Here is a 26,766-nt window from a genome sequence, read left to right on the forward strand (position 1 = left end):
TGCATTAGAAACTTCCCCCCCAAAAAAGCAGATGTTGAGTCAAGTTTATTCTCTGTTCACGCAGTGACACACTGGACTTCTCAACCATAGCTGGAAATCAGATAACATTGTGTGCTTTCTCTGCTTAGATGACTTTGGCATGACAGACAGCACAATCCTTGAGTGGTAACTAGTTGTTACTTCACACTGGGGGGAGTGGAGTACAGTCGACCACAACATTGACTCCAGTGTTGTATGCAGCTCACAGCTTAAAAGAGAAGCAATTTTCTTACTGTTCAAACTATTTGAAGTGAAAGCAGTGATGCATCCTGTTGTTGGACATGAGATGTTTATTTGTGAAGCATTAAAGTTGTTACTTGGTCCAAAAACAAAGGACCTTCATTTCCTACAACCTCGTGCTTAAAAAAAGAAAGAAAAAGTAATCATTATTTTGATGCCATTAAAGTGTTTTGAATGAGGTTTTAAAAAACAAAATATATTGATTTTAGTACAGTATAGTTTAGTATTTTTACCCTCTTAATATCCACTAGGTCATTGGTGACTCATCTGGCGGTTGGGGTTAGGTAAATAAATCCACCCAATTTTAAGAATTTTGACTGTTGGAATCATCCTAATGGAAAAGCTTTTATCAGGATAACTGGAATGCAAAAAGATATGAGACTGAAACTGAAAAAGAATATCATTAAACTTTTGATAAACTGCCTGTTTGCCTGTTTACAAGTGTTATAAACAAAGTACAACTCTAACCCTAAAAGGATAGTGCCTTATCCACACAGTTTAACATTTTAATGAGTACTAAAATCATGTGTGCTGTTAGCCCAGGATAGACCATCCTGCCCACTCCCTCACACAGAGGTTTCAGTGTCCCCTCCTCTGTTCATCAGGTAGAGGTATCATTGAATACTGGAAGTCTGGCCCTGTATTGCAAGCTAATACTGTGCATCTTATTCATCTATGGCAGTATAAAATTGCTATTTTTATGTGTGATTCTGCCTTACTCTGCTTTTACACTGATTTATAAATACCCTTTACGTCAGCAAAACATAGATCAAGAGGTGCTGTGCAGGGGCTTCAGCATATCAAGACTATTAAACAGCAATGCTAGGGTTTTTAATAAACCTTTTTTATAAATTGCAGCTATAATCAAATATTTAGGTAATGTTTGGTGGATGTGAAAAAAAAAATTCATAAATTGAGGAGAAAATCATATTTTCATGCTATTTAAAATCAAAAACAAGTTGTATAAATAAAAGTGTTATGATCAAATTATTAATAAATGGATGCTTGTTTTTCTAACACAATAAATTGTGCCATATAAGGTAGTTTTAGCTATAGAATAAAGCTGTATTACTTGTAATTACTTGACACCCGAACTTTTAGGAAATGTTATATATCTAACACGTATTTTATTTTTAATACTCAAACAAACCACCCTTGTAAGAAATGTATTTATCATTTTGTAGAAAATAGACAACTAAAACAAAAACAAAGCCTTTTGGTTGGTCTGAAATGACACCGCAACAATGTGATAGAGGAACAACAGATATTAGAGTGCTTACTCAAAAAAGTGTTAGATCGAGCCGTGTAATTAATGATTACAGGATATATCACTTTCACACCAAACACCAATATTTACATGGAGAGCTTTGATAAGGATTAATTAAGTCTAAAAATGGGGGATCTCTAATTCACAGGAAATCTAGTGGGTTCAGTTTTCTAATTATGATGTTAGCACATTGTGTTGCTTTAAGAGAACACCTGTTATGAACACTCATCCCAACAGTAAGCAAACATGAATTATAACCTCAGTAGCATGCAATGTCCTCGACAGGTTTATGCCGATGTACTGTCTCACGCACAACGAGCAAACACAACTCCAAAGCAGATGGGAGCAGAAACATTTTAGCCACAGAGACAGACAACCTGTGTTTTGGACTGCTGCTAATCAGGCTTCCCCATGTACTACATTCCCAATGCAATCTTTATACTGCATTTACAAAAAACACATCTGTAAAAAAAATAAATAAATAATAATAATAATAATAATAACTGGAAGAAATAAAGCTTGGAATCAGATTACTAGTTTAAGCTAGTGGTCCATTATTTCTTGTATATTATTCTTTTACAGCAGAAGTTCAATTTCACTTTTCGATTTTATTTATATAGCACCAAATCACAACAAACAGTCACCTCGAGGCGCTTTATATCATAGGTAAAGACCCTACAATAATACAGAGAAAACTCAACAGTCAAAACGACCCCCTATGAGCAGCACTTGGTGACAGTGGGAAGGAAAAACTCCCTTTAACAGGAAGAAACCTCCAGCAGAACCAGGCTCAGGGAGGGGGGGGTCATCTGCTGTGACCGGCTGGGCTGAGGGGAGAGAAAGACATGCTGTGGAAGAGAGCCAGAGATTAATAACAGTTAATGAGTAAATGCAGAGTTGAAGTAAATAAGTTGTGGTGGTTTGGAAGGCCACACTCTTCCCTGTTCAGGGAAACTGAAGCAAACAAGAGCAACATCTCAGACTCTACAGCCTCAGTTAATATTACATTACATTATTACTGAGGCAGCACAGTGGCATGGTGGTTAGTGCTGTTGCCTCACAGAAGGTCTGGTTGTCGCCATGTCTGTGTCTAAATAAGTATACTTATTTAGATGGGTTGAAGAAGAAATCCTCTTATCTGTAAAACAGAACAAACCACAACACTTCTGGAACAATGCCCTTTCTACAGACAAGACCAAAGTGGAGATGTTTGGGTGTAACGTACAGTGCCGGTTTCTGTGAAAACCAAACACAGCATATCAGCACAAACACCCCATTAGAGCTATCAAGCAAAGTGGTGGAGGGGTGATAATGTGGGCTTGTTTTGGAGCCACAGGACCTGGGCACCATACAGTCACTGAGTCAAACGCAAACTGCTCTGTATAACAAAGTATTCTACAGCCAAATGTGAAGCCATCTGTCCAATAGCCAAAGGTTGACTGAAATTGGGTCACACAGGATAACAATCCCAGGCGCACCAGCTTTACAACAGGATGGCTAAAGAAGGAAAGTAGAGAGTTGTGCATGAGTAAATACCTGCAAATCTCAATGAAATGAAGCAATATTGTAAAGAAGAGTGGGACAAGATTCCTCTACAAAGATGTGATAGATTGATAATGGTGGGTCCACCTGCTACTGAACCATGGGGTACAATCAGATTTTCATGAGATTGCACAGAGTAAGGTGAAAATGTGTTTTTCAGTTTAAACATCTTTCTTTTACACTGCTCAAAACAATTAAAGTAACACTTTGAAAACATCAGATATTGGGGGGAAATATCAAGCTGGATATCTATACTGATATGGACTGGGTCATGCATTAGGAATGAAAGGATGTCACAATGAATATTATCAACCTACAGAGGGCTGAATTCAAAGACACCCTGAAAATCTAAGTTAAGAAATGATGCAGCAGGCTTGTCCATTTTGCTGAAATGTAATTGTAACAACTCAGAATGGTACTCAGTAGTTTGTGTGGCCCCCATGTGCTTGTATGCATGCCTGATAATTATGGGCATGCTCCTAATGAGACAATGAATGGTGTCCAGGGGGATCTTCTCCCGGATCGGAGCATCACGGACCTCCTGGACAGTCTGAGGTGTAACCTGGCAGTGTCGGATGGACCGAAACATAATGTCCCAGAGGTGTTCTATTGGTTTCAGGTCAGGTGATCATGGGGGCCACTCAATACTATTGATTCCTTCATCCTCCAAGAACTGTCTGCATATTCTCCCCACATGAGGCTGGGCATTGTTGTGCACCAGGAGGAACGCAGGACCCACTGCACCAGCGAATTCATCCTGATACCTGATGGCAGTCAGGGTGCTGTTGCCTAACCTGTAGAGATCTGTGTGTCCCTCCATGGATATGCCTCCCCAAACATCACAGAATATCACATTTCATCAGATTAATATATAAAATCTGCAAAATGAGGAATATCCAAAGCTTTAAAAGAAATTGAATGCTTATCCTACATTTTTAAATGATAATGTGGCATCTGGTCTTTTGTTTTTATGTTATCTTAATTTTGGGGGGGAGTGGTTGTTTGCTGATATGAGTGCACACATTTTAGTTAACAATTATTGCTTATGTTTCTTTAATTTGCTAACATTGGCTTGCTAATACCATGTTTGTGGGAGGGCTTCTTGTATACAAGGTACAAGAAATGGAAGAATCCAACAGTGGAGTTTAAAAAGGTCTTTTTTTGTTTTGTTCTTGATAACATGTTATAAAATTAATCTTTATTTATGAAAATGGTTGATAGATAGTTGGTTTGTTGTGTTATGTTTGGTATTTTTCAAATAATTATCTACAGTTGTTTGTGGAAACATCCCATTCTGTCTGTTAGGTCAGCTTATACATCTGTATATGTGTCAACTGTTCATGCAGGTCAGTTTTATTTAAGCTATTGTGCTCATGTTCAGTTAACTTCAGCACCAACTTTTAGAGATTCTTTGTAAAAAGTTTTTGTAAAGTTTTCCTTCTTTCTTTTTCTTTCTTCTTTCTTTCTTTCTTTCTTTCTTTCTTTCTTTTTCTTTCTTTCTTTCTTTCTTTCTTTCTTTCTTTCTTTCTTTCTTTTTGCACCTTCTTTTCTTTGTACCTTACTGTTTGGTCCTTCACGTGTATGAAACAGTGTCACTGTGTGTCTGTGTATCACTGTGCAAGTAATTTGTTTCTCACATAAAGACGTTATACAGAAGACACAAAGTTAATGAAATGGACTCCTTGCATGGAAAGTGACAAATGTAATAAATTGTTGACATTATCACTTTAAACTGTGTCAGTTTTGTTGTGTTATTTAGCTGCAAAAATAAATGACAGTTTTATGAGTTTTCAGGCATCTCAAGCTCCCCTCATTTTATGTCATCTTTCTTCTCTCTATCAAAATATGGCCAGTTAATGGCTCCCTAAAAGTACTTAACAATATAGCCAACAACTGGAAACTTGCAAAGAACCGTTGAGAGCCCTCTGAAGTCCTCACAATGTTTCATTCATAGTTAAACTTAACTTTATCTATAGTGCATGTACAGACAATACGATTACAAACATTATAAAGCATTTCATAAATGTTTATACATTTGGGAAAAAAAAATATAGTATAATGGAGGATCATTTCAATGAATGGATGCATCAATAAATGAATAAAAAATTCATCATTAGTTAAAAAGTTCTGAAAAAATAACTTACACAAACTACCTACAACAGCTAACGAGCATTTAATCTAGAATTTAAAATAGATGAATGAATTTGCCAAAATGATATATATTTGATGAATTTTAATAAGTAGGTTCAAATAAAAATAAATACACTCCACTTATAGTCTGCAATAATGAGCTGCTGAGATACTTTGCTTACTTGATTATATATTTTACTTCCTTCTTATTTTCTTCATCTTTTGCAGTTCAGTTTTTAGTTGTTTTTCTTTCTTTTTAATTCACTATTCATCTCACAATTTATTATTGCATAAGTATATTAAAGTGTAAATTGTTTGCATAATTCTTGTTTGTATAACCCATTGAAAGGTTAAGACCTAAATATCTCCCATTCACACTGTATATTAGACACACCAGGTCAAGTGTACTGATGTAGCAATTTCTTATCTCTGTTACATTTTAGATTATTGATTAATACTGTCAGTAATTTGTGACAAAGGCAGTAAATCAGCAGAGGATAAATCAGTTTATAAGGCTGGATTATTCACTATTTGATTTCCTAACTTTTTCTGATGTTTTTGTATATATGTGAGTTAAGCTTCTGTTGTTTTCCAGAATCACTCTGAGATCTCCAGTGATTGTTGGTATTATCTAAGTACAGGACATAGCTTATAATTATCATCTCACAAATGTTCACATATCTGGATGGATGATGGCATTCTTTTAGCGTATATATTGAGCAAATTAAGCTTTTATTGTCAAAATCTGTTTTGTTTCCTTGTTAAGGTTCAAAGTTCTGTAATGAAAAATGAAATTTGGACCCCTAAATTGACTTGGTAATATCTTTGTTTACTATAATTTGCTTTATTTTTGTCCCATGCTGTTTTTTGTTACAGTCTACTTCATAATATCTGAAATCCTGTAATGGTGAGCTTTTTTGGTGATGTATTCCTTGAAAAAGAGATTTTAAATCTTAATGATCTTCCTGGTTAAATTAATGTTGACTAAACAGATTTTTAAAAAAATTAAATAAAAGTATACAATGGACAAATGTATAACCTTGAGCCGTATTATGAAACATCCATAATAATGTTTTCAATAATTATCACTGAGGATTTATTTTTACTCTGACCTTGCCATTCTGTTTTTTTTCTTATCAAAGCTAAATAATCATGTCACGCCGAAGCTCGCTCCACTTATTTCAAGGTAAATGGTCCTGATTTTCTTCATGAGGACAGCTTTGGCTTAAAAGATGAAAAACACGTTGTGCATGTATGAAATGTGGAATGCAGAATTTGATCAATTTCTAACTTCAACATTTTCACCATACATCAATCTAATCACTCATTTTAAGCCTTTTCAGATATTTTGAAGGTGTAAAGCCCTCAAGCTGTTGGCCATGAATTACTAAAAATCCAACATGAAAAATGGGAAAATAAATAAATAAATGAAAATAATCACTTCTCAGAAATTTTATGTAAAATTACTCTCCTTGGACAACCTTTACATGGACCCTAAAATTCAGCATATTTGCATGTTTAATAGGAAAAAATTCACGTGCATTATATTATAAGAATGGAAATGACTAAGCATCCCTCTGCTGTGTGCAGTAGTAGCAAAACATTGTTGGAATCACTGGACAGCCTGAATCTGTGGCCAGATAAACAGAACGTCACATCCATCCTCGGCTTTCTTCTGCATCTTTTACTCTCTGTTATCTTCTGCCTGCCCTTCGGCCGCACAGCTTTACTCCTCTTCCTCTTCTACGCACTGCTGGCCCCTAAAATGTTTGCTTGGGCAACTCCTACATGTTTGGTTGCACTTGAACTATGCATAAATATGTTTTACAGTACTCATATTAGTGAGTTACACCTGCTGGCATGGGACCTGTGAGAATTACTGACTGTTCTGTATGGGATGGTTTATACAATAAACTAATGGTAACATATTTTAAAGAGTAACACTATTAAAAACTTGATTTTAATCACAAAGATACATGCAACCAAAATTCATCCAATTGTAGTCAACTATCAAACATGCACCCTACCAAAGGGTGAGATATTGTCCACTGGAGGGCTGCGAAACATGTGAAAATCTTCTGTTTTTCTGATCAAATACACACGTCTTCCTGCTGCACTACTACACAGGACTGAAAACATACAGACAGTATTTCTACATCTCAATAAGCTGTTTGAATTGTAAAGAGCAAAAGAGTATACTTGGTTCAAATTACTGCATATGTGAAAGTTATGTGTGTTTGTATTCAGACATACGGTAGCTGGAATTGTTTTTATTACAACATTCAGTTTGTTCATCACTTGTTTTATAGTGGAGAGTACGTTATAAGTCACCATCTTTAGTACTTGTACGTCAGGGAGCAGCTATGGTTCAGTCAAAGATTGCTGGTTCAGTCACTGGCTCCTTCAGTCCAGATGCTGAAATATCCCCAGGCAAGATACTGAACATCAAATTTCCCCCATTCGCGGTGACTGTGTGGGTGAATGTTATCAAAATGACTTAATAGTGTAGAATAAAAACTGTGTGCAACTAGTTCAATAAGGAGAGCTCATTAGGAGAAATTGAACATGATTTATTGATAATACAAATCGGTGTTTAGTGATTACACTCTGATTGCCCATTGAAGCTGAAAGAAATCACAGTAGAGATACAGAAAGTAGACACAGGTGGTGGAGACTGAGATGGAGGCTTGGAAGAAGCTCTTGTGTGGTGAAGGGTAGGTGGTGGGTGGTGGGTATCTGGATGACCGATAAGCGGTGATATTTAAAGCACGCTGAGCGGAGTCTGATTGGCTCAAGGAAGGTGGACAGAAAGATGATTGGACTAGAGGAGATGAGATCAGCATTGAGTCTGACAGCGTGGGAAAGTGGAGGTCAATGCAGATGAGTGATTTCAGGTCTTCCTTACTGAACATATGCCTAAGCTTCATTTAAAAGAGTTTTGAGTGTTTTTCCTGCCCTCTGGATGACTTTGCAAATTCTGTGCAGTGAAGTCATCAATACTTATTTTTATTTATTTATTTTTTAATGAGACACACTGCAGTTCCTGATGAGATGTCAGGAAATAGTGTGAAACTGCACTGAAAACATTTCTATTGCTTGCTAATTTATTCACAGAGTGTAAAATTACAGTGGTTTAGTTCCCGGTTTTGAGTGTAACGTGTTCCAGTAATCACATCAAATTTTTCAGTAATCCGGTAATGTCACGTGTTATTCTATTAAATTCAGTAATCACATTACAGTTACAATTATGTCGTTACTTGCGTTGTAAAGGTTCTTGTTCTCTGCAGGACAAGCGGAGAATAAGAAAAAAAATGCGCACTTGCGACAATCAGCTGATCTGGGTTCTTGTGTGGGGAGGAGGACATAGCAGAGCGGTCTGCACCTTTTGAGGAGTGGAGATACAAACTCTTTTTGACACAGGAATTAAAGGTTCTGGGAGCGTAGCAGCCTTTATCGCCGGTATCTTGCTGCATTTCCAACTGTTTTGATAAATAAGACTTTAGGGTTGAGAACTTAAAGTGCCGAATAAATTGAGAAAAGCTCTAACGAATAAACTACAGTGAACAAGCAGCTACTCATACCAGTCCACCTATAGACACGTGTGCTCCTCCCCAAAGTGTGCTCTTTCCCGGTATCAGCATCCGTCACTGCAACAAAGGCCAAAATGTTATCACTCTGCCCGGAAGAGTGACACCAAATTACAGCAGGAGCTTTTCTAGCTTAATGACTCGGGACGCGCTGCGCTCGCCCCGCACTAGCCAAAAAGTTACCGGCTGCCAAAAAGTGATTCCCGGTATTTAAACTGTTGTAAATGAGTTGTTGGCCTATAATTTGTCACACATATCTCAAACATATCTCTGGTGAATGATATCAATCATTTTGATCCATAAAAGACATTTCTGTCACAAAGTGCTGCAATCAGTTTTTTTTTTTTCTTTCTTTTTTTTTTTAATAGAGGTAAAAACTCGCACTGACATTAAAATGTAGACAGATCAGGCCACGAGGAAGAAAAAATCGCAACAAATATAACCTAACGGTCGTATAAAAACAGTGGCCACAAAGGATATAATAAATATAATGTAATATATATATATATATATATATATATATATATATATATATATATATATATATATATATATATATATATATATATATATGCATGCTATTAACCAACATAAGCACAGATATTAAAAAACAAACAAACAAACAAAAAAAACACCGGAGATCGCTTTTTGATAGACGATCATTTTTGGCACATCGAGTGGCTGATCCACCTGTAAACTGTCCTCTTCCTCATTTGCTCTCACCTGAAGCTACAATGTTTTTGGAGCCTCTTTTGACGAGCTCCTGACTGCGTACGCACCCCGGACTTGGACACACCCACACTAAATACGCACCCCTGTGTAGGTTAGACAACTTTATGGTTCCCTTTACTTGTGTTTTGTTAATAAGCAGCAGCGAATGGCCTTTGCATCTCTGTATTTGCATCATTTGGACAGCATTTTAAAAAATGTCAAAATAAATGAAGCTCGTTAAGAAGTAATAATTGAGAACGAAACGCCCGGTGCTGCTTTTGTTTAAATTAAGCGGTCAAGGTGACAGGGAAAAGGGCCGGATGAGGACTACATTTGCAGAGGTGTGGGGAGAGTGTGGATGCCACAGTGATCCACTAGACTGACGTCTCTCCGGTAGCGCAGAAGAAGACCGCAACACGGTTATTTCACAGACTTCATTGCAACCAGGCAGTCGACGGTCTCTCCCGCAGAGAGGCATAGAGAGAGGGAAGGAAGGAAGGAGAAAAAAAAAGAACTTCAGCAGCGACAAGCTGTAGTTTTCAGCATGTTCAGCCTTCGGAAATCTCCGTTTAAACACACTCGCCTAGCAACTGTTTGATTTTGCTGGTGTGCAGGATTTTTTTTCCACCTTGGAAAGATTCGTCTTTTTTTCTCTCCTCCTTCGGCTGATGTAAAAAGAAAAAAAACCCCCTTTACCTTGGAATGATGTGGACCTCTCATGATACTGTTGGATTTGTTTTCTTAACCGGATTTTGCGTTCAATTCGGATTCTCTTTCGAAGGTAAGGACGGCGCATTTTCTCAAAAAAAAAAAAAAAAAAGCCCAAATAAACTGTGTTTGTGTGCGAGCGCGATCGTGTCTGGCTTTGCTGCCCTGCACTGGTGGGAGAAAGTGTTAAAAGTGCGCAGCCTTGCTGGGGGAAAAGGGGAAAAGGAGGCTGTTTTGAAGGAAAAAATTTTAGTGGCTGAAAAAAGGGAGAGAAAGCGATCTCGGGATGAATGCTTCTCCTAAAGGCGATGACGAAAAAACAAATGCAACTGGTGATTGTTTAAGATCAAGTCGTTTCACGTCGTGTAGAGAAGGGGGTGGGGGATGTGAGAGGGGGGCTCTTTTCCCCTCGTTTTTTCTTGCATTTCTTTCATGGCATTGTTTGATGGGGAGTTCAAACTTATCTTAAAGGCTGCCTTTCACGAAAAGCTTTCAGCACCGCGGATAGCTGCAGCTGCATGCGTCTGTCCGCGGTCCTGAAACACGGCGCGCCAGATTCCGTGTGCCTGCTTCGTGTAGCTGACCACTTTCAAACTGCATCTGTGCGCTCGTTCTTCTTTTCCCCTTTAGTCACATCACCGATGCAAACCTCTGAATAGTTCGAGCAGTGCGGGAGTTTGTTAGAAAGGATGGAAATGGCGCTTTGGTTTAAAAGTTTGCAATTTTCATGTCGTCACCACTCAACACAAGGCTACAGCCCCCTCAGAACAAACTACTTTATGAATGTGTGTGGTTGTATCCTTTGGACTAAATCAGAATAAAAGTAAGCACAGGAAAGCGCAGCTCATTTGGGATTTTAACACGGTTTCAAACAGCTCCGCGGCGGCTATAGACACACAAACACACACACACACACACACACACACACACACACACACACACACACACACACACACATACATATATCATGAGAAATGGGGGAAAAGCTCGTGCCTGCTCCTAATTTAGTTTGTGAATGATGTAGCCTCGGTGCAGGCGTGCGTTATGTAAATTTCAGATGAAGACGCGTCATTATCTGTGACGGGGGGAAATGGGCCGGGGGGTGCGGGGGTGGGGGCATCTTCTCTAATTAAAAACAAGAACGCACCTTGTGTTAAATGCGTGCCTCGGTAACGCAGCTGCTGCGGTCATCTACGAGCAGGAGATTTAAGTCATTCTGTGCATGTAGACAACGCACAAACTAGCCTCATCATTATTACCCAACCTCACTCCCCCTCCTGCTCCTTCTCACCTCCGCAGGTCGCTTCACGGACCTGCCCTCCAACATGACCGTCAAAGAGGGTCAAAACATAGAAATGGCGTGCGCTTTCCAAAGCGGAACCGCCTCCGTGTATTTGGAGATCCAGTGGTGGTTCGTGAAAGCGCCGGAGCCGAGCGACAGCGAGGAGGACATCGATGCTCAAGAGGTACAAGGGAATCTCTCTGTCTCTCTCTGTGCCCTTTCCCTGTCGAGAGCTGTGCGAGTTTTGCTTCAAGCACACCCACTCATAAAGAAAATAAGGGCATCCAATTTGCATCCCCGCTATTCTGCACAAGCACCTTGTTCTATCAAGCCTCGTGCCCCTGTAGCAGCCCCAGGGCCACTCGTGCCAGAACTTTTTATTGGTATATTTTCCTATATGGAACAACGTGTTGTTACCTTCAAATACCCCCGGCTGCTTCCATGAAGTGATCAAAACTTAACAGATAGTTGAACCGCAGCTAAGAATCCATCCACACAGTTTCATGATTTAAGCTTTTCTCATTTCCACAACTTTTCTCTTGAAATTTCAATCTGTGGCTTTAAGTTTTTATATTTAGTTTGACTACTTGGGCTCCCTCTTTCCTTTGAAACGGTTTTAAAAAAAAATCCCTCCACACTCCAAGCAGAAAGCAGCCCCATCAAGAAGAAAAATAAGAGCATTAATCAAAGAGAAGTGTGGAGGGTGGAAAAGGGGAAAAAATAGCTCGTTCTGGATATTAATTACATGATAAATGAAGTAAATGAGCCTGACTATTCATGGATGGATAAAAAGTGGTTGAATCAATACAGCCAAAGCATATCCCTGCACGTTGCCTCATTTAACAGTGCATTGGAGGCACTTTGGCATTTTGTTATGTATTGCTGCTGCATTACTGCTAGTTATGACAGCAAATAATGATCAGCTGCTTAGTGGATGAGAGTGTTTACTGCAATCAAATGGATGGAAATGACTTGCTTACATATTGTGTGGCGAGTAGCTGCATTTTATGGTGTGCAAGGGCTGTTGTATTGTCATGACAGACATCAAACGGTGCTCTGTAAATTTCTGTGACAAAGCGAAAGAGAGAGATGTGTATGACGGGAGGTAGCTGGATATCCATGTGGTTTTAATTATTCTTCCATTGTTGCCCGGCTCTCATAGCAGCATCGGCCAGGCTTTGATGTGGGTTTGATCCCACATGACTCTTGGATGTTGGGTTGAAGTGGCCTATTGATGCAGACATCACATTGTTACCCATATTTCTTATCAGGGACGGCTGTTTAAAATGAAAGCTGCTGTGTGCGATTGTCCTGCAATGTTGCAGTTTGAATGGCAGTCTGTGTGTGTGTGTAAGACAGAGAGAGGCTGCTTGGTCTCCTGGAAATGTAGAGGAAATGAACACAATGTCTTAGAATGCAAATGTTTATGGAAATCCACACCGCATGCATGAAAAATAAGACTTGGATGTTTGAAAGGATGACATGAAAAGACTCGAGAAGACAGACAGCAGCTCAATGCTGAAATAGAGCAGAGGGGGGAGAGGTGGGCGGATACTTCATCTTCAACTCTTAACGACCCAGGTTCATTTCTTATCTGTACAGATATTCAACTGTGAGATTTTTTTCAAAGCTAGAATACGTCTTAGTCAATTCTTTGGAATATTTCTAACACAAAAACATATATATATATGCAAGCATATTGCTGTGTGGTTTCTATTATGTGATCCCTTTTTGCTATAAAATAGACAAAATAAGCATAATTTAGAGAAGATTTACCGTAATGGTAAGGATTGGAAAAACCCTAATGTTTACAATCTTAAAGAAAGAAGCGAGGAGACACACACACACACACACACACACACACACACACACACACACACACACACACACACACACACACACACTTTGAATTCAGATGTTTTCAGTGCCATTGCCACAGGTCTGGCTCTGCAGTCTGCCTTTACAAAGATTTGTGAAAGAACGGGTCATTCTAAAGAACTCACTGGACTTGAGTGTGGCACTGTAATATGATGCCACCATTGCAACAAGTCAGTTTGTAAAATTCCTTCCATCCCAGATATTCCGTGATCAAGGGTGTGTGGGATTATTGCAAAGTGGAAGCATTTAGGAACCACAGCAACTCAGCCATGAAGCAGCACACCACGTAACGTTACAGAGCGGTGTTGCTGAGTGCTGATGCACATAGTGCCAAAAAAGTTGCCACTGATCTGGCAATAACATCAGCACAAAAACTGTGTGCTGGCAGCTTCACAGCACGGGTGTCCATGGCTCAGTGCTGCTGTAGGTGTCATGTGTAGATGGCCCGGGTAGCTAATGTGTTTTCCCAGACATTTTTATCATGTAAAACAAACAATATTATCAATTATTATAATATCAGAGTCATTCTATTGAGGAAAGAGATTAAAAAAAATAGCGTGGCTTCGTGAGTGTGAAAGTGGGTACGGTACCCAGAAGCAACACTGCAGAGGGATCGTATCGAGTATTCTTACAAATATGTGCTGTGAATAAGTAGAAAGTGGATTCAGCTGACATGTAGCCACTGAAAAATGTAATACACATCCACAGATTTATGGATTATTTAACAGTAAAACTCAGTTCTTCTGAAGCTTCCTGGGTCCACTCAAATCAGTGAGAAAAGGATTTCCTGGTTCTCTCAGCTCTAATGTTTCTCATATGCAGCAGGATTTGGTTATGGGTCTTTATTCTAAAGCACGACAATTAACTTCTCACAGAATGCTAAAATCAGTTCATTTGGGTAATCACATCAGCATGAATATATTTTTGGATTATTGTTGTGAAATACAAGTTCTGATGCTACTAAGACATGCCAACAGTATTGAATTCAGGACCATCTATAATCAACAGATATAGATATATAGTGTATATATAGTCCCACTAGGGACTATAGATACACGTTCTGTCTAAGTGGTGCATTGCTCCACCGATCCCCACACTTGGTTTCAACCACTTCACTTCTTTTTTCAGCAGTGCTCAGGATAGCGGCTTCTCTGCACTGCAGTATCTTTTTACTCCAAGGAACTTGAGAGTTCGATTGAATGAGTGGCTTGCAGGCCACCCAGACGCCAGCTTCAGCTGTCTCACAGCAGGAGCTCCAGCCATTGCTCTGGCTCTCAGTGCAAAGCTCTGTGAGTTTGGTCCTTTTAACGCTCATTGGCATCTTTGAGATGGTCTGTAGAGGACGCTGAGCTCCAGAAGGAGCACTTGCACCATGTCTGGGCGGTGATTTTGAGGAATTTTAACTGCCTTCTCAGGCCGGCTCTGTTTCCACACACATGCGGTAGCGATGAGCTCATGTTGTGCCTTCTCCCCAGCTCCAGTGAAGGTAATGGGCATAGTGGATACATGACTTTAGCAGCACAGAAATACCACTGAACGGACATGTTTTTACTGTGGTTTGGGTTAAACCTGCACCTCACACATGATGGGAAAACCTGAGGGTAATACATTTGTTTCTTTCTTTCTTTCTTAGAATTATGTAGTTAAGTGAAGAGAATACACCCGGTCACTGATGACCAATGTAGGGTTAAGGTTTGATTAAAGCCCACCTCTTTTTAACAGTCTTAAAGCCACAATGTATGACACTTGATTTGAAAGTTAATATCCATTGCTTTCTGAAAATGTATGTATTGATTTAGTATATGGCTAAAGCCCAACCCTAACCCTCGATGGGTCACTGGTGATATGGTTGTTAAATGATGGACCAAAAAGGACTGAAAAGCATTAAAAAATTAATGCAAGGCTCCCTGAGATTATTTAGCCTTTCACTCTCTCCACCCTGGAGCTACCTCTACCAAGACCGGCCTATATCTGTTATTAAAACCCAACCAGCTGCCAATTCAAAAGACAGCAGATCGAAGTAGGAATGGTGCATTGAGTGAAGAGGTCATCTAGTACTACTAGGACCAAAGTAGATGTGCGTCATTTGTGTTGCAGTGGAAAATTTTTCAACCATATTCACAACAAGAGTGAGTCATCATTATATTCCAAATGCACAACTTTGTTAGGTTGCAAAAATATCAATTTGTGCATGTGTTTTTCAGCTCTTCCTCTAACCTGGTGATAGGGACCTCTAAGGTCTTATTGTATTTCCAAGTGTCTCAGATCCACAGAGCCCACAGTTGGTCATTTTGGCCTCACAGTTGCTGAGGTGTGACAGGCTGAATTTAAGGCTGCTTTTTCAGGTCAAAATAAAAAAAAAAAAAAAAATGCCCAGGATGGTTTATTTTGGGGGAAAAAAATCTGCAAAATGATTTAGAAGCTGTGAGCTGTCATCGCACTGAAGACTAAACTTGCCTGAGAGTTTACATGTTTTAAAACTGGATTGGATCATTGATTCTATTTTGTCAGTGGAGAAAGTGACAGTAAGGAAGTCTGAATCTATGCTTAGCTGAGTGAACATTTATTACTGATATATAAGACTGAAAATATTTTAAATGGATTCAAAACCTTTCTAATTCTTACAAATTGCAGTCATTCAGAGGGTCCCAGCCTAAGCATCATGTAGTTAAAATCTAACATTGTGACAACTTACTTTTTATCACTGCCAATAAAACAACTAAAAATACATAAGCACAGATGTCAGTGCACAAGATTTATGCCCAAACTATATATTTTATCTACACAACACATCTGTCACAGGGCTTCTTCCTACGTTTTCTCTGTTACCTCACACAAAGACAGAAGTCCTAAAAACATATGGACTGCAGAGATGTGGGAGGTATGTGAAACACTGTGAGATTGTCACTTCAGGAGCTGATAACTGTCTGCTTTTTCCACAGTTGCCCTTAATATCAAATTGATGTTCCATAATAACATTTTATATTTGCTCTGTAATATTTAATATTTATATTACATTTGCATCTCCTAAATAATTATTTCTGCATGGGGGCAAACTTGGTGTTGTAATGTTTTCTGTAACAATATCATGTCCAAAAATAATAAATCAATCTGATCACTTTCACAGGTCTGTTTAAGATTTATTTAGATTTATGCTTAGCTATGATTTGGTGAAGACCATTAGGTGCAGTTAATCGTTTGATATGGGAAAGAAATGATTGTGGTTTGGGATCAGAGATCAGTGTTGACTGTCAGATGATAACAGGATGAAATGATGCGTTTCATGGGGACTGTTTTCAGCTATTAATCCACATTCGCTGCTCCACTGCTTATTTCTGGCCGGATTCTCAGAACATATATACTTGTAGGTTCTGAGCATCATGATTAAGATAAGAAAAACGAATGCCCAATTCATAGCAGTAATTTCTTTCACTCAACAGCTTTTGTAATAACAAAAAATTATATTCCTGACGTGTCTGCGCTCATTACTTTTCCTAAAAGCTCTGAGCCTTGGACATGGTTAGACTAAAAGAAAAGAAAACAAACATGCCAATAGCGAGAGCGGCTGTTTGGCTTCAGTTTCCAGAACAAGTGGTGAACGATTCTCCTCTCAGATTATAAATGACAAGCTGCCAGTTCATAATTATGCACAAACACAGACAGACAGAAACAAATATTCACACCTCCATGACAAAGAGGAGTCGTGCCGCTGACGGGATTCGCTACATTTGTGATGTTGTTGAATCAAGTCATAGAGTAAAGATACACAGAGAAGAGGAGAGTGATCGGAGAGCATGAGTGGGAGCTAAACATTTGCTGTTACAGAACAGGAGCAGATTGCTGTGAAAATACAGGGTCATCAGTCTATATGGCACTTTCGCTGCAGTTCTCTAACTGAGGATGTCTCAGTTGTCATTTCATCTATGATTATGCAGCATTGTTTCTGCTGTGTTGGATTATAATCCAAAAAGGCTAGAGTGTACCTCTCAAAGAATATAATTTGGTGCGCATTTATGTGAATGAATATGAGAATGTGAGCTTTTAAGCTAAGAGCAGGGAGAAGTAGTTTTATGGTGGTCTTGTGAATCAGTTCTGTCATTGAAAAAGAGGCAAGTGTCACATCACTGAATTTTTTATTTCAATTTTCAAAGCAGGGTACATTTTAGAAATCAGCTGCCCAAGATAAACATAATGAGATGGAGAGAACGAGAGTGAGAGGTGTGTAGTCCGTCCGTTCATCATAGCATCTGTGTCAAAGTCTTCTTTTCATGAATTCAATTAAACCATGCGCAACTCTGCATCAGTAAACGATGACACATATACACAGGTGTTTTCGGTCCTGTTACGAAAGGTCTATAAAATCAAGCGTCTAACCATGCAGTCTGCCTTTACAAAGATTTGTAAAAGAATGAGTCATTATTAAGGGCTCACTGAATTCAAGTCTGCAGGGGACGCTGAGCTCCAGAAGGAGCACTTGCACCATGTCTGGGCGGTGATTTTGAGGAATTTTAACTGCCTTCTCAGGCCGGCTCTGTTTCCACACACATGCGGTAGCGATGAGCTCATGTTGTGCCTTCTCCCCAGCTCCAGTGAACGTAATGGACATAGTGGATACGTGACTTTAGCAGCACAGAAATACCACTGAACGGACATGTTTTTACTGTGGTTTGGGTTAAACCTGCACCTCACACATGATGGGAAAACCTGAGGGTAATTCATTTGTTTTTTTTCTTTCTTTCTTAGAATTATGTAGTTAAGTGAAGAGAATGCACTGATGACCAATGTAGGGTTAAGGTTTGATTAAAGCCCACCTCTTTTTAACAGTCTTAAAGCCACAATGTATGACACTTGATTTGAAAGTTAATATCCTTTGATTTCTGAAAATGTATGTATTAATTTAGTATATGGCTAAAGCCCAACCCTAACCCTCGATGGGTCACTGGTGATATGGTTGTTAAATGATGTACCAAAAAGGACTGAAAAGCATTAAAAAATTAATGCAAAGCTCTGTAATAGGATGCCACCATTGTGACAAGTGATTTTGTGAAATTTCTTCCATCCTAGATATTCCATGAGCAAAGGTACATGGTATTATTGCAAAGTGGAAGCATTTAGAAACCACAGCTACTCAGCCATGAAGTGGTAGACCATGTAAAGTTACGGAGCGGGGTCAGTGTGCTGCACCTCCTGTGGCATTAACATCAGCTCAAAACCTGCGTGAAGGGAGCTTCACACATGGCATGGGTTACCGCGGCCGAGCAGCTCCCGTAGGTGTCCCGGTACTTTTGTCCATATACTGTAAATGCCAAAGAGCTAATAGTATTGTTAAAAAAAAGTGACCAAAAAGTGACAACTCTTAGTGACCAAATGTGAATTAGTGGCTAAGACAAATGATGTCATATCATCCTTTTGAAGGAATAAATAATATTGCAGGAGAATTCTGCCTTTCATTTTTTTCTACCTTTCTGTCATTCATACAAGTATATTTTTTTGCATAATTTTTACATTTAAATATTTCAGATCATCGAAAAACAATATTGTACAAAGATATCCTGAGTAAATACAAAGTGCAATTTTTTAAATGATTTTTTTTTATTAAGATAAAAAAAGAAAAAAAGCTGTCCAAACTGACCTGAAAAAGTAACTGCCCTCTAAACCTAATAAGTAGTCATACCCTTGGCAGTAAAAGCTGCTGTCAAGTGTTTGTAATAACTGACAATGCGTCTTTCAGATCACCGTGGAGGAATTTTGTCCCACTCTTCTTTGGGGAATTGTTTTAATTCAGCCACATTGGAGGGTTTCCAAGCATGAACGGCCAGTTTAAGTCCAAAGCATCTCAATTAGATTTAAATCTGAACTTTGACTAGGCCACTCCAAAACCTTCATTTTTTTTTAACCATTCAGAGGTGGACTTGCCGGTGTGTTTTGGATCGTTGTCCTCCTGCATAACATAAGTGTGCTTGGGTTTAATCGATTACTGCAAGTTGTTCTTGCAGTAATTGTTCACAGTGGACATATAAACATATGAAGTGTTCAATGAACAACCATCATTGAACAGAGGAGGTGGATTACATCACCAACTTTCCCCTGCTTACAGCCCGATCCTGAGCGCCCTCCCCAGGTGCCTCAGCCCCATTCACACCTCTGTTCAGTCCCAATTTGGTTTCACCCAAAACCACTGATTGTAATGACCCACACCTCCTTTCACACCTTGGCGCATGTGATTATACACATGAATAATAGTGGGTCACAACCACCTCCAGGGGACTACGCCCACTGGGGTTTAAATACCTGGGTCTCTCCACCTTTTGGTTTGAGAACTGAAGAAGCCTTTCAGATGAGAGGTGAAACGTCTTCAAGAAACAAAAAGAAGTCCAATCACCCCTTTTTCAAGCTCCAGAGACTACTATGAGGTCATAGTAGTCTCTGAGAACCTACACAGATATAAATAGAATTGGTCCTAGCACAGAACCCTGTGGAACTCCATGATTAATTTTCATGTGTGAAAAGACTCCTCATGTACATGAACAACAAAACAAAATCTATCAGATTATTACGATTCAAACCACTGCAGCACATTTCCTTTAATAACTTTGGTGTGTTAAAATCTCTGTATTAAAATATTGTTGTCAGCAGAATCAAAAGCTGCAGAGAAGAGTCCACTGTCAGAGCCAATAAGAAGATCATTTGTAACCTTCACTAATGCTGTTTCTGTACTGTGTAGTATACACAAATAAACCATTCCTCTGCAGATGAACAGTTAGCTGCTTTATAACTACTCTTTCAAGAATTTATGAAATAAAAGGACGGTTGGAAATTGGTGTATAATAACCGAAGACAGCTGGATCAAGTAAAGGTTTTTTTAATTAGTGCTTTATTTGCAGCCAACTTGAAAGCTTGTGGTACGTATCCTGTTAATAGAGATAACTTGAACATATTTAAAATTGAAGTATTAATTAATGGTAAGACTTCTTTGAACAGTCTTTTAGGAATGAAGTCTAATAGACATCTTGATTATTTAGGGGAATAAATTACTGAAGTAATTGGAGAGAAATGGTCTACATATCAGTCAACATTAAAGTTGCTATATTTAATATGTCTCTGGGACATCTGTGAATATTTTTTTCTAATGGTCAAAGTTTTATTTGTGAAAAACTTCATGAAGTCATTACTAAAGTTACAGGAAAACTTGGCTCAGCCGAGTCCTGACTCGTTTTCAGTGCTGAAGAGAAACCTGGAGTTTTTCCTGTTTTCCTTGAACAGTGATGGATAGTAAGCTGTCTCAGCTTTATGGAGGGTTTTTTTTTTTTTTTTTTTTAAGAGTAAAAAACTATTTTTCCAGGCCAAACAAAGGTCTTTTCAAGTCGAGCAAAACCATTTCCTCTCCAGCTTACGAGTTATTTGCTTAATGGCACGAGTTTATTAGCTACACCAGGGAATCAAGCCTGTCTGATTTGTTGCCTTCTTTTTTAGGAGCCACAGTATCCGGAGCTGGATGCAGTGAGGATGTAACACTGTTAGTAAATACAGAACCAGACCAACAGAACCCTGACGTATTATTAACAGGAGCTACTTGGTCCTGTTTTATATTGATTTTTTAATTGCTAACCTTTTCATAGCTTCAGAATCAAATCATAACTATCATAACATAACTTTTTGCTGTATTTGGTAGTAGCTGAACTTCTTGCTAGAATCATAGGCAGGGATACATTTTAATGGTTCTTGTAACCAGTTTGTCACCATCTCAGCTCACTGAGTTTGGCTAGTTAAATTGGTTTTGTGTAGGTTAATTGAATTGAATGGCCAAAAAATAAAATGATACAGAAAATTGAAGTGAGCAATGTTAATTAGCGTGCAGGCTTTGTTTTTATTTTGAGATTTCTGACTTCAGGCTGTCATTGCTCGCAAAGGATTTGAATTAAACTACTGAAAACAATGCTTAGATTTCTAATTATGTTGGTTTGACCAATTACTTTCGAGCCTCTGGAAATGGAGGCACTATGCACAAATGGTTAATGCAATATTTTGTTAAAGCTCTTGAATTAAAGCTGAAGGTCTACACTTAAATTACATTTTGATTGCTTCATTTCAAATTCATTGTGAAGGCACAAATTTAGAATATTGGATCTTTGTCTGCATACTGACTGGAAAGGCTGCTGCTTTGACCTTCCTCATAGATGTTCAAAGCCCACTTGAAGGTTATGTCATGCATGGTGGACAGAGCCTCATTTCCATATATTTGAATTAAAAGATACATTAGTGATTTTTTTTTTAGTTTTAAACCCTAAATCCCTCTTATTCTGAAGAGGTGGATATAAATCTTTTTGGGCTTTGATCTCTCTTTTTTATCCAGCTAATCCGCCCACTGTTGTTTGCCATAAGATCAATTTATTGAGTAAATCTTTACCACCCCGTCCACTGGTAATTCTATTTGGCTTGGGATTATGTTTGGATAAAAGAGAGGAAAGGGGAGAAAAGCTGAGTTTTATCTGTGGAGGTAACAGTTCTGATCGTTTCAGCTAGTGCTCTGTGAGTTCACAGTTACTTATTATTCTGCAGAGGTTGGGGATAAATGCATGAAAATAAAAACAGCTTAGAATCAGTGTAATTCTTTCTGCGTGTGGGGGACAAACATCTTTGCATATCTGAAATATCATAACGGCCACACCTTGACTGTATGAATTTCAAAGCTGTAAGTAAAGGTTTAGAAAAAAGTCTGAGATGATGCTGGAGACTTGGTGCAGATGTGTGCTGTTTAAAAATTTATACTGCATTTCATTACTCAAATACTGCCTGGAGTGCATGAATGGCGAGACTGCTGCTGGATTCAAACCTAGATCTACCTGAAACACATCACAGTGCTTTTGTGTTAAAATGCTCTGTGATGTGTTCCTAAAGGTGATATTTGTTTTTTGTTTTTTTTGTTTTTTTTTCAAGAAAAAAAGTAGGTGGACATGATATGAGGTCACCCTCAGCCGCCAGAGAAAATAGAGATCAGCTGAAGCCTGGGGTAAGAATATAAACGACCGTTATATAAGGCATCCACCTGCGCACTTTGACCAAAATGCACTCAAACCACTGCGAGCTTTACCTCTCTTAACAAGTGAGTTTATAAATCCACTGGGTGTAACAGCGAGGAAGCATAAAATCTATTGGCCGCCATGCTCTCTGAGTGACCTTACTGTCTGCCTCCCCGCCCCTCCACCACAGCGTGACTGCAGCTTGTGCAGCCTCCTCCTCCACTCAAGCTGAGATAACTGCACCCGGAGTCAATACCATGCACCAGGTATAGTCTGCTAACCGCCATTCAAGCACACATCTGTAATGATCTGCAGTGGTTTGCAAACAGTGAACATGAGTTCTCCACAGAAGGCTGCTGTTTGTGTGTGAGCGTGCACTAACACATGAAAGAGCCCACTGCTTTGTTATTCCACCTGTGGACTGTCAGGCAATCCACTGACAGGCTCAGCCGTGGTGGTGGAAGAAAACAGTTCTTTTCAAATCACTGGATTTTACTGTAACGACCCAGGGCTGTTTCCAGTATTGTTAAAAGGGGTGGCACAAAGGTGGTGGCAGTGGTGGTGGTGGTGGTGTGTGTGTGTGTGTGTGTGTGTGTGAGAGGAGGGTTAGCTGAAAAGCTATAAAATTTAACCCACTGAACTAGACTGTGTTTGTCCTGTTGGTGCCTTTTGGAGTATTTTTCATTTTCCTGACAAATAATATGATCTGCTGAGTGAGTACTGTAAGGTAAATATCCTACAATATTAGAGAGAAAACCCCAACAATCAGACGATCCCCTATGAGCAGGCACTTCGTGACATTGGGAAAGAAGACCTCCCATGAATGCATGCATGAAATGAATGATCCGGGTTTGGTGAGTGAATTTCTAATATATTATTAGTTTGTTACTTGCACTGATTAATAGATTTCTGTTTCTGTATGCTGCTTCTATCAATTTTATTGATAAAGTTTGCTAAGCAAGCTGGTGTCAGCTGATGAATAAACCTCTTGTCAGCTCCAGAAAAAAAACTAACATGGTGGCAGCAAAAATGCTAACATTAAGGCTTCAAGCTATAGAGTCAAAAACTATTATATACGGTCTAAAGGTGAGAGGTAACAGAGTGCTGTGAAACTGCAAATAAATGTTTTATTTTAGAACCACAGATGCAAAATAGTGGACCAAACCACTGAGAGCTGCTAAAATGTATTGGTTTGAATCTAAAATTTCCACAAGAGCCTTTAGTCTATAATTTGACATTATATAATATTATGCAGCGAGCCATCTGCCCCCTCCTGTTCCCATTGTAATATTGCCCATGGTTGAACTGATAAGACAGAAATATTTCTGAGAGAATTTCTCCAAAAAAGCTTATCAATTGAATGTTCATACTAAACTTTGTACAATTGACATTTGTTCTCTTCAGCTTTAACTTTGTTCCTGTCGGGCCAATTTTTTAAGCATTTCTCCAGATACACAGAAAAATGATGGGATTTATTTAAAAAAGAAAAAAAAAGACCCAAATCATATGAGGTTAGTTTCATCCTCTTAAAAATAAACCTGAACATCTGAAATGACAGTTGTCTTTCCATCCTGCAGTCAAAAATCATCTCATAGTGATTCACTGTGAGTTATTTTTATTATTGAAAGGATGAAAAACATAAGATCTGAAATGAGAGATTGATCCAAAATATTCCTTTAGGCTCTGAAGCTCAGGTGTCTATGTTTGAATGACAGCTGACAAGGGCATGGAGAGACAATTTGAAGGATGCTGCACTGAGATATTCACCTTACAAGGTGAGCGGCGGGGCTGAGGAATATGTGGGATAGCTGTTTTAAGCTGTAAATGAACATAAGTTACGACTGAGCAGCTAATTAGCCATGGTTATGTGGTGTTTTAGACAAATCCCCTGAGAAGTGAGCAGGCTTTTTGTTGCTAAAACTTCGTGGCTCTTGTTGAGATCTCTGCTGATATCTGAATGCCAGTGTGTCTGTCAGTCTTCCCACAGCAGAACATGAATGAATCCTAGTGAACCAGTGGACTTCATGTACCAGCTCAGTTTGTGCACCTAGTTCATGTCTTTATGGACCTGCTTTGTGCACTGCTGTGCAGTCATGCTGGAACAGGAAGGGGCCATCCCCAAACTATTCCCACAAAGTTGGAAGCATGAAATTGTCTCAAATTTTACACTTGGCAGTCTGACAAGTACTGTTCTCCTGGCAACTGCCAGACCCAGACTCGTCCATCGGATTGCCAGACAGAGAACTGTGATTCATCACTCCGAACAACACGTCTCCACTGCTCTAGGGTCCAGCAGCGGCGTGCTTTACACCACTGCATGCGATGCTTGGCATTGTGCTTGGTGATGTAAGGCTTGGATGCAGCTGCTCATCCATGGAAGCCTATTCCATGAAGCTCTCTACTCACTGCTCTTGAGCTATGGAGTTTCTCTAGTGATTGATTCTGCAGAAAGTTTGTGACCTCAGCAGCTGCTGACCCCACTCTGCCATTTTATGTAACCTACCACTTTGTGGCTGAGTTGCTGTCATTCCCAATTGCTTCCACTTGGTTATAATATCACTAACACTGACTGTGGAATATTTAGAAGTGAGGAAATTTCATGACTGGGCATGGCATCCTATCACAGCGCCACGCTGGATTTCACTGAGCTCCTGAGAGCGAGCCATTCTTTCACAAATGTTCGTAGAAGCAGTCTGCATGCCTAGGTGTTTGGTTTATACACCTGTGGCCGTGGAAGTGACTGGAACACCTGAATCCAATGATTTGACAAGCAAGTTATAACCATCAATGTGTAATAGACAAAAACAAGTGAACTTGGAAGAATTCAGCAATACGTTGAAAATCTGTTTAGTGGGCATGGGATCCTGTATGGAAGTATGTGACTGTGGACCTGACGTAGGTGGATGTGAGTGCGGTAGCATTTTTATAGTGGGTGTGTTGCTATGGTTAGATTACATGTAATAATATTGTTTAGTTTCATGTTTACTCATCTCCAGTCAGTGCTTGTCTAGAGCTGGATTTGTTTTTTGGTGCTCGTGTGAACTGGCTATTATTTTGAAGCATTGTTCCTAACTTCCTGTCCTGCTGTATTTCTAAGATGTTTTTAATGACTTTATGAATGCTTGTGTAAAGAGAGCAGACAGCGCACTTGAGACAGCACACACTGAGCTCACACACAAATGTCAAAAATGTACATTTAAGTGTGTTTGACTGCTCCTGTTTATGTGCAGTTTGTGCATCTTTTTAACTTTAACACCAAACACACTGACATACATATGCACACTGGTTACAGTTAGTAATGAGTAGGTGCTGTCATCTTTAGATGGAGTAGAACTCCTCAAACTTATAATTGAGAAAAATTACATTTCTGACCTTGGCCTAAATGAAAGAGTTCATTTTAACCCAAACTACAGTCATGGCTTTCCTAACTCTAACCAAGTTTGGTGGCCAGATTTAACAAAACAGAGTGAAAACAAAGCTCAAAAATGATTGGACAGCAGCATCAAGTCTGACAGCATGATGGAAGAGAGGGATTTGGAAGTATCTGCACTATTTCATGTTGCAGTAATAATCAGTGTTGCTGCTCTACTTTGTTTTTTGTTTTTTTTAAGAAGCACCTGCAAGCTGCATACGGCTCCACAGCACTTGTGTTACGGCCTGTTGAAGAACAGAACGATGAAAGTGCTGCAGCTCCAAAACCACAACCACAGCTTTTACCTAAAGCTGTTAGCTTTTAGCTATTACTCCAAGGGACATTGTTACAAACTGACAACAAATGTACAGGAGGCTACACAACTTCTGGGCAATATAATTAATATGAATAAGATAAGTGCAAAGTGGAGTTTATTTTTGGTTCTCTAATGAGGCAATGCGTTAATATTATGGATTACATTTTAATGGCAGTAATATCATAATGTAACAAATGACTTTGAAAAGTAGCATTATCCAACACACAGTGTATATACTGCTGCTGTCCACACACAGACTTAACTTGCAGGGGTTATTCAGGTTAATGACTGCCAATTGTGACTCATTTCAGCACTAGTTTTCAGTCTGTCAGAGAAGCAATGCCACCCATGATCGATTTACGAGTAAACAATTCCCTCTCTCTTATTTTGAAACTCCAGTCTTCGCTAACCAGCAAGCCTGTACCCTTCCCATGTTGTGTGTCCCCACTGGGCAGCTGTTGAGGTATCCTGAAAGTGTCTTTTCTCATGGTAGGACAGGTTCCTGCTCCACCATGTTTGACTGTGCTGTGGAGTCGAGCTCTGAGCCGGAGGACCACTCTAACCAGAACCAGCAGTAGATTGTGAAGTGGCTTGTGTGCTCACTGAGGTTGCAGAGCAGAATAATTGCCAATAA

General features: G+C 39.2%; 1 protein-coding gene across 1 annotated transcript in view; it reads left to right on the top strand.

Moving 5' to 3' along the window:
* Positions 1 to 10,208: 10,208 nt before the first annotated feature.
* vstm2a (V-set and transmembrane domain containing 2A) overlaps positions 10,209 to 26,766 on the top strand; it is a 110,113-nt gene continuing 93,555 nt past the window's right edge. Inside the window, exons 1-2 of the mRNA XM_030757161.1 lie at positions 10,209 to 10,297; positions 11,524 to 11,690. Of these exons, the coding sequence (XP_030613021.1) occupies positions 10,219 to 10,297; positions 11,524 to 11,690 (246 nt within the window). The 5' untranslated portion in view covers positions 10,209 to 10,218. The remainder of the gene's footprint in view (positions 10,298 to 11,523; positions 11,691 to 26,766) is intronic.

This window comes from Archocentrus centrarchus, chromosome 20 (genome assembly GCF_007364275.1).
Source record: "Archocentrus centrarchus isolate MPI-CPG fArcCen1 chromosome 20, fArcCen1, whole genome shotgun sequence".
NCBI classification, from domain to species: Eukaryota; Metazoa; Chordata; class Actinopteri; order Cichliformes; family Cichlidae; genus Archocentrus; species Archocentrus centrarchus.